General features: G+C 39.8%; 1 protein-coding gene across 1 annotated transcript; it reads right to left on the bottom strand.

Annotated features, from left to right (window-relative positions):
- Window positions 1–229: 229 nt before the first annotated feature.
- Window positions 230–10,707, bottom strand: LOC308393499 (RCC1 and BTB domain-containing protein 1-like). The gene is made up of 13 exons (XM_080877302.1): window positions 10,626–10,707; window positions 9,628–9,916; window positions 9,005–9,155; window positions 7,631–7,797; window positions 5,352–5,510; window positions 5,161–5,268; window positions 4,883–5,025; window positions 4,567–4,630; window positions 4,320–4,446; window positions 4,085–4,211; window positions 3,754–3,905; window positions 3,530–3,660; window positions 230–2,764 (listed from the first exon to the last, which is right to left on the bottom strand). Exons 2-13 carry the CDS (start codon window positions 9,748–9,750, stop codon window positions 2,624–2,626), a joined length of 1,593 nt encoding a protein of 530 aa, XP_080733428.1. The 5' UTR covers window positions 9,751–9,916; window positions 10,626–10,707; the 3' UTR covers window positions 230–2,623.
- Between the last annotated feature and the right edge of the window lie 1,089 nt (window positions 10,708–11,796).

The raw sequence follows: 11,796 nt of genomic DNA, 5'->3' as shown, positions 1-11,796 counted from the left end.
CCGAGCCCATACACTCACGTGCAAGCACGTTGCTCTCATTCTCCACAGAGAGCAGTGGCGTATACCTGTGACATCACTAACCCTTACCTTACGTTGTCTTAAAGACACACCACACAATTGTGACTGTTACAAAGCGTTTTTGAACTAAAAATCAAGAATGTGGGATACTGTTTGTCATTTTATTGATAAATACATTTCATTTTTATACATTTTATTAATGAAAAATCTACTAAAATTTCACCAAAATGTACCACTTTTTATAAAAAATTTCCTTAAGTGATATATTCTTTTTAAAATCTCACATTCCCATCTATAATTTTGATTTATAGATGTTATATCATTCTATTTGCATGTATATTTTTCACGTTATCATTTTGCCATAAAACATAATTGTTAAAGAGCTAGACAATAAAAAAAAATACAAAAATATACAAGAACAAAAATTGTTATGACAAGTGAACAAATCAGATTTAAGAAATATTTATTTCATCACAGAAATATAATCCCCATAGCTAAATTAAAAAAGTAAAATAATACAGTATGTCTCAAGTATGTAACAGCAACAGAATAATAATGCATACCCCAAACACTGCAATGCTGTAAGCTGAATATAAGCATGGACCTAATGGTTTTATAAACTTCTCCTAAACGATGAAAGTATAACAAAGAGAGAGAGAGAGAGAGAGAGTGTGTGTGTGTGTGTGTGTGTGTGTGTGTGTGTGTGTGTGTGTGTGTGTGTGTGTGTGTGTGTGTGAGAGAGAGAGTGAATACAATATGCAAATCAGTTTTACTCTTCCAGTTTAAATTACTTCATAAAAAAAAAAGAAGGAACAGCTCATAAAAAACAAAACAAGCAGAAACTGTAAACCTAGACCTCATTTCCCAAAAACAATGATTTCCACAGAAGCTCTCAAAGCATCCTAAATTACTTTCCAGCCTGAACTGAAGCTGTGCTTAATAATAAATAGCAGTTCTGCTTTAGTTGGAGCGAACAGAAACTCCTCCTCAAGCATCTGAGTACATCAAGAAATAGAAACCTATCAAGGAAATAGAAACTGATCTCACATTGGCTTTACTGGGAGACGGCATGGTTGACATGTTGTCCTAAAGGCTAGGACGCACAGGGAGTTTTTGGTCATCAGACGACAAAGTGAAAGAATGAAAAAAAGTGCTTCAAAGCATTCCTCTTTCTTTAATATGCAATGTATCCTGTAGCTTTGTTTAGTGCAATTTCTGCTCCATATATAGAAAAACCTACAGAAACTAAGATGAATTCCTCTTAAGTACTTTTGTAGATTTATTTTTAATTTGCCCGAACACAGAAACCAACCTGTAATGATGAAAATGCTAATAATGCGGAAACCTGAGCAAGTTTCCACAGTACAACATGCCTTAGATACAACACATTTTACTTGCAATGGAAGAAAAAAAGGAGCTAATGTCGTAATTTTACCAAAGACGGTTATTTTTCTTAACTGAAAAGCGCAACTTTCTCAGTCTATATATTCCATAGATTTTTGAATAAGCTTAAAAAATCAACCTCTTAGTATTACGGAATATAAAGAGATGACTGTAGTGCTGCAGAGGAAATGTGAGGCAGAATGAACACACCTAGTATAACAGGTTTTAACTTCCCAAAATGTACAAAGGACATTTACCAAGCAAGCAACTCATAACAAACCACAGAAGGCTCTGCATCAGCTGTGTATGTCATGTATATGTATGAGTTTGTCTTTATCAATCAGTTGCTTTGAGTTAAATACAAAGAGCTGCTGAATACCAAATTAGAGCCTGACTTATATAAGATATCTAAGGCCGATACAGATATTTGGTGATTCAAAAATCTTACAGTCTGATATATTGGTCAATTTTTTTTTTTTCATTTCAGAGAAACTCAACAAATCAATTTCCCTAAATTGCTACGTTATTTACTCTGCTCAGATCAGCTATAGGTGCTCCAACAGGTAATGCCAAACTTACCCTGTGTCAGCTGGTGGACAAACTATGCAATGTCAGCAATCATAACATGGTAGAAGGGTCTTTCTCCCATCTCCTCGTTACTTTCTTAAGTTTTCCTGTATGAACGCAAACACTAACAGACTGGCAATTAACCAATGCAATCAATTCACCAATAAATTGGGCTCTACTGCTAAGTGTGTGAAACATGTTTACATTACAGTGTTCATCTCTTTAGATTAGGTCAGTAGTTTATTCCTTCCAGATCTTTGGTTCCTCACATGAACTTTTCCAGAAAGTAAATGAACAAAGCAAACGCTGCTGAGAAAAAATAAAAAAAATTCAAGTATACGTAACATATGTAAAGAACTTCCACAGAAAAGGCGCCATGGGTTTGGCCAAAGTGCTCATTTTAGATCCACAGATAACGCAGCTTAAAATCCAGTTTAAGCATCTTGTGAATAATGTTGTTTAAGTGCTTCTTTAAAGTATATATAAATAAGTATTTCAAGAAAGGGCCTCCTCTTTTGTCGTGGATGGGATCAACAGGAATGTGAAAACTGTGGTGTTGCATTCTGCTGCTGCACACGCAGCGTGACCAAATCCACTCGGTCATTAGTTGGTTTTTTTCTTTCTTTTTTAGGTCGCAGGAGCCTAAAAGCACCACTCAGTTCTTGAAGGCTCCACAGCGGCTCGCTTTGCTGATAAACTCCTTCAGCATTGCTCCGTCTACCTGCCAGAAGGCTTCGGTCTGAGTTACCCGAGTCAGGTGGTTTATGCAAAACCTGAAACAAAACTCTTCCAGGTCCTGGAAAATCAAACAATAGAAAAATAATAAGGAGATTAGATTGCAAAAGAAAGAACAAACATTCCGATGCTTATTTTACAGGGTGTTAAACCTTGTAATCCCTGACAGTTTTCCTTTGCTGCTATACCATAGTGCAGACTCGGGCAGACTGCCATCACTCTCAGACAGACTGGTGAAGGTTTGCAAATAACAGCTGTCTAATATTTAAACACAGACTGATTGTCAACATGTTGCAATCACCGTGTGAGTGCGCTGATCAGTATAATAGAGGACCCGACTCGACTGCTTGCATTCTTCTACACAGCAAGGTTGCTGAGCGGCTGCTGTGAAATTGCTGCCCTGCAGCAACAACGTCACGAATTCTGGAGGAATTTCTGTTCAGGTGTCTGAGGTTCTGACTCTGAATGTGTGCAGTTAATATAAATTTCTGTTTATATATGTGTGTACGTCCTTCATTTTGGCCAGTTTATTACAGTTAATCACTACATTATCACAAACAGATTGCATGTAATTGCAGCCTTGACCCAAGCTCAAACTGATAGCAGACTAACTGTCGTATTGCAGTTTTATTGCACCCAAGTCATTTTTGAAGATTGACACTGACTGTGAGTCGTCGCAGACCTGATCCACGTCTTTAAAGCAATTATTTTAAAGGCAACAAGATCACAAGCTCATGGCACACAAACATTTTGGTCGTCTGGTCCAAAATGTGAATTTATCTACCACCTCAGCTTATCCACCTGACAAACCTGTTTATAACTGTACCTCTGCGTCGTATCGTATGGCAGCAGACAGCAGGGTGAAGGCGTTTTCCACAGTGATTCCTCTCTTGATGATCTGCTGACACAGGCGTTTCAGGCGGTTTTCACAATAAGAGGTGGCCAGGTCCAACAGGCCTGCAGCACAACACACAAACACACACAGTGTCAAAAAAAAAACATCCTTCTACACACTCTAAGAACATATTTAACAGTTGCATTCATACTAACCAATGGCATCCTCAGGCGAAAGGTCAACAGTGTCTGTGTAAAGAAACTGCAGGAAGGACCTGTAGACGGGATATGAGAACTGGCCAATCTCTATCACTTCCTGCTGATCCTCCGTCCACTGGGAGCGAAACATTGAACGGAAATGCTCGCACCTAGCCGCGATAAAAATACTTTATTTACAATGTATACAAATGGTCAAATAGTCAAAACCTGACATGTTAAGGGCTGCCAACAAAAATCACAGGCTGCCTTAACTGCCCTGAAACAAAGCACAGCTACCAAATGCATCAAGGCTATCTTTCACTTATAGCTATGTGGATAATAAACACACCTGATCTTCAGCACAGCTTTGTGAACGTGGATGTATTTGCCATCAACACTGAACTTGAGGTCAGCCGTTTCTGGACTGTCGAACTCTTTCCTCAGAGCCTCTGCAACCGTCAGGAAGTCATCTTGCTCTAGAAGAAAACCCCCCCGCAGTAGAAACAGTTCTAGTACTTAGACAGCTTTCATTTTTGTTTGTTTTTTTACACAAATAATCCACAATTTGTTGTCTCTTCTCTCACCCATAGACATGAGGCGCCACATAACGGATGGCGTAGCGAAGCAGGCAAAGACGTCGTCTGTGTTGGTGAGGTGCGTGAGGTGTGGCAGGACAATGGATTGGCCCCGGCACTGACCCCACATAAAAACCTGGAGGAGGAGTGAAATGATAATGCTCCTGGATTTTTTTGGTCTTTTTTTTAGAATAAAGAATTCCAGAAACCAAAGAAATACAAGACTGTGCATCACTTTGAAAGATGAATGCTATACCTGCCCACTTTGGGTCTTGGCTGCCGACGTGTGTGTCGAATGGCATGCTGCCACCTCGACGACCCTGCCAAATTAGAGACACAGGGAAGCTTTTCCTTCTTAATTATTGTACTGAAACATGTCAAAAGTCTGAAAGCTGTTTTGCTGTGGCATGATTTGCCCCAAAATATCTACAATTAGGGAAAGAGCATTGTTTTGTTTACTGCAGACGACCACTTAAGACCAGGAGCGGAGGCAGAGGTACAGAGGGAGGAAATGAGGACAGGAAACTAAATATTAACAGGAAACGTCCGACACCCTTCCCTCTCCTTCCTACCTCTCTTTGTCAGCCATGATGTGCACAGGGCTGAGGTGGTTGCTCTTGGTGCCAGTTCCCAGTTGACCATAGGTATTTGCTCCCCAGGCATATAGCAGCCCTTTATCGGTTAGGGCCAGGCAGTGTCCATAGCCCGATACAATCTGGAAGGTAGGGATGGATTTAAATGCGGCTGATAAAAAAAAATTACCCAATCAGATGTCAGCACAAATCATGAGTCATCCTCAAGGCAATTATTGATATTAAAAACTCATTCATGTGGTTGTTGGATGTCTCACCTGTTGAATGCACATCCCTTGGAGTGCAGCGACACGGCAAGGTGTCAGCTGATTTCCATTGTTGCCAATTCCCAACTGCCCATTTCCATTGTAGCCCCAGCCGTAAACCTAAAGAGAAATAAAAGCCACCCTGTTTACCACATCAAGTTCAGATTTCTCAATGAGATCACTAAGAATTTATTTAACATCACCTCTCCATTGTCGACAAGAGCCATAGAGGAGGTTTGCCCACACGTGATGCCCGATGCATTCTTGCCCTGCAGGCATCCGGTGACCTTCCTGGGGTAGGGTTGGTTGGCTGTGGAGCCTGAACCAATCTGGCCACAGTTATTATATCCCCATGCAAAGACCTAGAGAGGATTGACAATGTTGTAGTGTGAGAAAAAACACCTTTCTCAGAATGATGTTATTGATGCTGTACTCTGAGTTGTTCTGTTTGAGTAACATCTCAAACAGAAAAACTTGAATGTACATGAACAAACTGGGAAAAGGATGCAATACTTAACGTACACTTAGTAATATTTTAAATGGCAACAGCCTTTCCAGCTTACCACACAAACAACCCCATTAGCTTTAATGCCGCTGGGTTAAAGACAGGCTTCTTAGTGTGACACCTAAAGGTAGTGATGGGACGTTCTGTATCGAGGCTTCGGAGCGTGTGTCGAGTAATGGAGGGGGCGTTTCCGCGAAGCGCGTATCGAGGCTTGCTTCATTTATGGGAGGAGCTGAAAATGATGACGTCCGAAGCCTCGCTGCCCGGCTGTACCACGTGACTGGTTCATGAAGTGGTTCGAACTTTGCCGCGAGATATGACAGCGATATAAACCCCTCAGACTTCATTCAAAAATGTGGGTGTTTGATGGAGAGTTGCGGTTAGTGAGAGTTTGGAGACCGTTTGGAGGTTTATGAGAGTGAGGAGAGAAAGTCAGGAGAGAATGGAGCCAGCTAAGAAGAGGAGGATGTCCTCCCCTGTGTGGGAACATTTTGATCTTATTCCTCCCAACAAGGTATGTAAATTTCTACAGAAGATGTATTTTCATGATACTGATGGTGCAATACAATTTATGTTGAGCTGTCTTGACTTTTGTACAAGGTGAAGTGTTTTCTATGTGCCAGGGAGCTGGGATATAACAACAACACCTCATCCATGCTTAGGCACTACAGAGCTTTGCATGAGAATAAGGGGGACACCGATTGTGGAGCAAGACCAGGTGAGCCATCAAATGCAATGATAATATAGCATGCAGTAATGTTACTAAATGATATAACAATATTATACAACTGTTATAAGTTACGTATGTGATATTTATATTTGTGCTTTATCTTTATTGTCTTTCCTCAGGAGAACAATCTCAAATAGATGAAGACCTGGTCAGCATGGTGATTGAGGACTCCCAGCCATTTAGCATTGGGGTCGGACAAAGGATTCAAAAGATTTGTTAAATCATTAAATCCTAGCTATGTTCTCCCCACTAAAAAGGTCATAAAAGCAGTGAAAATTTAGTTTTTACAGAATAAAATGTGAACAGGCAGGACTGAGGCTCAAAGCCTCAGTGTGTAGCTGTCCATACCTCAACGTTACAAAAGCACAACCACTGTCCACACCCCAACCACACCTCACCTCACAGTAAATGATCATTTCCATTTCAAGCATTTCCAAATAATCATTTCCCATACTGCCACTATAAATATACACAGTATACTGCCATCACTACAATATACATGTTTTACACACTCCTTTTGTTGTTGACATTTACAGGCTGTGTGCAAAATGCCACACTCTTCAAATTCATGCCAGCTATTATTTTTACGTCCAGTAGGTGTCCTGCTAGAGCAAATGAAGCTTCATGAAGCTTCGCGTTGGGGTGAACCAATTGGATGAAAAGCTTCAGTGCTTCATGGGGCTTCATCTGCCCATCACTACCTAAAGGCCTCAAGGTGGCAGGTCAAGGTATATAAGGGTGACCCCCTTAGGGCTAAACTTTTTATTTAGAGTGGTACATAAAAATAAGAATATTCTAATTTCAGTCATATTTGATGATATTTTATTAATTAAATTAAATTAAATTATGTGTGCCACATATTTCTTTTCATTACCTACTATTGCCATCCCTACTCTTTTATTTTGTTGTTTAAGAGTGAATGGAAACTGTTTACCATCCAGCACCATAGCACCAAATCCCAACAGCAGTCACCTCAATATGCTTTATATTGTAAGGTTACGACTGTACAATAATAGAGAGAAAACCTAATCACTCAGCTGATCCCCACTAGTAAGCACTTGGTGACAGTGGGAAGGAAAAACTTCCTTTTAACAGGAAGAAACCTCCAGAAGAACCAGGTTCAGGGAGAAGCATCTGCCAGGACCAGCTGGGGGTGAGGGGAAAAGAAGAGAACAGAGCGAGACAGGAAAAGACACGCTAAACACATTTAACGGTAATTTAAAAAAAATATATAAAAAAGGACTTGCCTCTCCATCCAGAGTGAGAGCCATAGAGTGATGTGAGCCACACGACACCTCTTTCACTTTTTTGTTCTGCAGGTTAGCGGTGATCAACACGGGGGAGAGTCCCGGGTTGGTCGACCCATTCCCCAGCTGACTGTAACCATTGTGACCCCATGCAAACAGATGTCCATCTGCAACACATTAAAACAAATTTAAGCTGTCAATGTTATACAGGTTTTGGTTATACAGTGTCTGAGTTTCTATTTATGTTATTAGCACATTTTTTAGTTCAGGTAAACCCTTTCATGCATGAATTATGACAACCTGAATCAGGATTTTTATTCATCTTTAGGTATGAAAAAAAGATTTTTGAACTTATTTTTTTTAAACATTTACTTATTTATTTATTTACATGTACAGGACCTGGAAAAACTAGTCCATTCATCATTCAGCATTCATCTTTAGTAGGCTTGATTACCGTAACAGCATCTTTACAGGTCTACCTAAAAAAATCAGTCAGACAACTACAGCTCATTCAGAACTCTGCTGCTCGAGTCCTCACTAAGACCAAAAAAGTGGACCACATCAGTCCAGCTCTGAGGTCTTTACACTGGCTGCCTGTCCGTCAGAGGATAGATGCTGGTCTATAAAGCTCTGAATGGTTTAGGACCAAAATACATCAGTGACCTGCTGACCCAGTATGAACCTTCCAGATCCCTCAGGTCATCTGGATCCGGTCTTTTATCAGTTCCTAGAGTCAGAACCAGACACGGAGAAGCTGCATTCAGCTTATATGCTCCATATATCTGGAACAAACTCCCAGAAAGCCTCAGATCAGCTGAAACACTCAGTTTATTTAAATCCAGGTTGAAGACTCACCTGTTCTCAGCTGCATTTGAATAAAGCACCAAATCCACACTTTTAAGCTTAAATTTCAAAACTTACATTTTAACTACCGGTACTGATTTTATCTACTGTTCCTTTTTTCCCCATTGTAAATCATGCTTTTTATTTGTTTTTTAATGTCTCTGTTAAGCACTTTGAATCAACTTGCCGTTGAATTGTGCTGTATAAATAAACTTGCTTTGCCTTTTCAAAGGGTTGATGTGAATACAACTGATGTGTATGGACTGACACATCAGTGTCCAATGTAGTGGTTTATGTGCAAGTACACCATCAACACTGACACAAATACAAGAAAACAGCCTTTGAATAGCTGTCCACTGTAGTGACCACTATGCATGAAAGGGTTAAGCTCATATTAGTGACATTTCCACTGTTCAATAGAAAAAAGTCAACCTTTCTGTAGAAATTGACCAATATTGAGCACATGACTATACAGTGAAATGCTTATGCAGCAGGATGAAAACATTGTATAAATATAAAAAAACAGCCTACCGTCAGTAGCCAATAGGACATGAGGTCCGCTGCCATAGCTCACACTGGCTACCTTCTTCCCTCGTAGGAAGTCCAGTTTCTTCGGCATAACAGTGCTCAGACTGTCTCCTGTACCAAGGCAGCTACTGCAGTTTAACCCCAACACAAACACCTGGAAACAGTAACACACGTTTCAAAATACAGAGACACAGTGCAGATACACATTTAAAGTGCTGTGTTGTAGGTTATCAACAAACACAAAGCAAATAGATGCTCATTGTGTGACTTATGCGTTTTGATTGAGATCAGCTGTGCTCTGGTATGGTGGCATTCAAACAGGAAAGTGAAAACAATGCAGGATCTCCTGCGGCATATTTTTTCTTTCCCCACAAAACACACGCTTATGAAATAAACCTTCACATAAAAAGCGCACTGGAGGCATTTCACACAGCAAACCCCATCGGCTTCATATGTTTTCCTGTTGTTTAAACTGTCACGTAACTACAGAGCAAACGACACACTTCATGTAAAGTCAGAATTAGATTCAGGCACAAATATAAGGAAGACAAAACAAGTACAATCATTCGAGTGCTATTTAAAGAGCTCATATCATAAACAGAAACTATCAAATGTGCACTCCTCACCTCATTTCCATGGGTGATATAGATTGCTTCATTGGCAGTGGTGCCAAAGACACAGGCCTGTCGCACTGTAGCTAGTTCCTGAGCACTCAGCAGGTAGAACAGGGGCCATTTACTGACATCCATCACCGCTCCTGCAAAATTCAGTCTTCCTAGCTGGGAAGTAGGAGGAGTCAGGGATGATCGGGGAGAGGAGGAGGGCACAGGAGGGGGATGACGAGGGGAAGGGAGGACCCGAGGAGGAGGCGATGGTGGTGGTGGCGTGGAGCCAGAAGAACCATCCCTGCTGTCGCTTTAGACAAGACAAGAAATATATTAAAGATAAATAGACAAAGTTTGTTTTTTAAACAGTTACATTACTATAAAGAGGGGTAACATTTATTCTTCTTCTCTTGAAATGACAGGCAAGTATTTGGCAAGTTCAGAACTACATCAAATAATACCTGTATGTCTTGGGAAATGCATCTCAATCTCATGTAAATGAGGCATAGCATGAGGCCAAAGCAATAACACATAATGTTACTGTTAAGCTCTCAACTCCTGAGAAAAGCCAGCGAGCTGATATTGGATATAGCTGATAAGCAGGGACGTTTTAAATTGCTACATTTTTTTCCCACCTTAGCCAGCATGATGATAACAATAATAATAATAATAATAATATTAGCAATAATCGTAATAATAACAATAATTTAAAAAAGAAACAAAACAAGCATACTCTAATTTACTGCTCCCCTTTTTTTCAACCCTACGTAGAAAAACTTTTAATTTCACTCCTTAAAGGCACCACAGCAGCAAAGCTAACTGCGATTAAAAGCTTGTGATGAACGGAGAAGCTAGTAGCTTAGTTAAGCGCTTTCTTGTGCTCTTCCTACCTAAAGCATCGCTCCATAACAACGAGTCGACTGAGAAAAGACAGACAGCGACAGCGTTACGGCAACAACTTTAAGAATAAAAACGACTACTTCTACAGCGTGTAAACTCGTGTTAATAAATACATTTACCTGAAAAAAAATCGCTCGTCCGGTGTTTACAGTAGCACAACCGCCGAGCCGCGTCGAGAGTGGTCAGTTGTTCTTCTTTGCGCATGATACGCGCGGTTGATTAAGCGGGCGCGTAGGAGCACCACTGCCCCATCCGGCCCTCAGTTAAATAACACCTAGATGTAGACGTGCACTTACCAGCCACAGATGGGGATAACGCTCACGGCCCGAACCAAAGCCGCAATTCTCCTGTAATAAAATCGATCTTCAACGAATTTATTTTTTTTTCAGTGTTATTATATTTATCTACAAATACTTAAAGGTAGGTATACTGGAACAAGTCAAGTTTTTGCAGGTGACAAAGAAATAATTATAACTAAAGCAGTAATGTTAGGTCGTGTATGAGTAGTTTTAAGCATCACTCAACTTACAGGAAAGACGAAATAATTATATTCTAAGTATATTTAACTAGTGCCTAAATTCTGGGTATTTTGCAGGAAAGGAGACATAAATTATACTGTAAGTAATTTTAAGTATGGTGTAATTTGTGGGAAAACAAACAATATAAGTGCACTGGACTTCTTGGGGGGCAGGCTGTATTATGGAGTGGCTTTACTTGGTCTAACTTCCAGGTACTTCCAACTTCTGTACCCTCCTTTAAAAGTTATGTTTGAGCTGTGATTGTGCAAGAAAAAAGTTAGACTAGGCTCCATCACTGTGAGGTCACATAGTCCTACACATTTTGATAGTACTTATTTTTTCTTGTTACTTGGCAAGGGAGAACTGTCCTTATCACATTTATATTGTTTAAAACAGGACAGTTGAATAAACAGCATTACTTAGCACTTAGTTCCTCCTACGCCGAGCGGCGCATCAGCATAACTCAAATTAAATAAAGTTTTCAAAAAAAATAATGCTGTGAAAAGTCAAGATTAATCCATTCCAAAATATGGCTCACACTCAAGTATTTTAAATTTTGTTTTTCTACAAAATTACTATGAAAAGTGGAACTACTTAAAATTATCTAACTACTTAAATATACTTACAATATAATTATTTCTTTGCTTCCTGGGTCATGACACGTGACCCTTTTATTCTAGTATACTTACCATGAAGTCTTTGTCGACAAATATAATTACTTTGTAACTTCAAATAAAATAACTGAAATTCCTTTAAATTACTGAGGAATTAT

Source organism: Rhamphochromis sp. 'chilingali' (genome assembly GCF_963969265.1).
Source record: "Rhamphochromis sp. 'chilingali' genome assembly, chromosome: 3".
NCBI classification, from domain to species: Eukaryota; Metazoa; Chordata; class Actinopteri; order Cichliformes; family Cichlidae; genus Rhamphochromis; species Rhamphochromis sp. 'chilingali'.
The sequence above is the reverse complement of the archived record's forward strand: the minus strand, read 5'-3'. Positions and strand labels throughout refer to the sequence as shown.

Coding starts and splice junctions, on each gene's coding strand:
- LOC308393499 (XM_080877302.1), bottom strand. CDS start 9,750: ATGGATGTCAGTAAATGGCCCCTGTTCTACCTGCTGAGTGCTCAGGAA. Junction 3,661..3,753: donor TTCGCCTGAGGATGCCATTG/GTTAGTATGAAT, acceptor GTTGTGCTGCAG/GCCTGTTGGACCTGGCCACC. Junction 2,765..3,529: donor CCATACGATACGACGCAGAG/GTACAGTTATAA, acceptor TTGATTTTCCAG/GACCTGGAAGAGTTTTGTTT.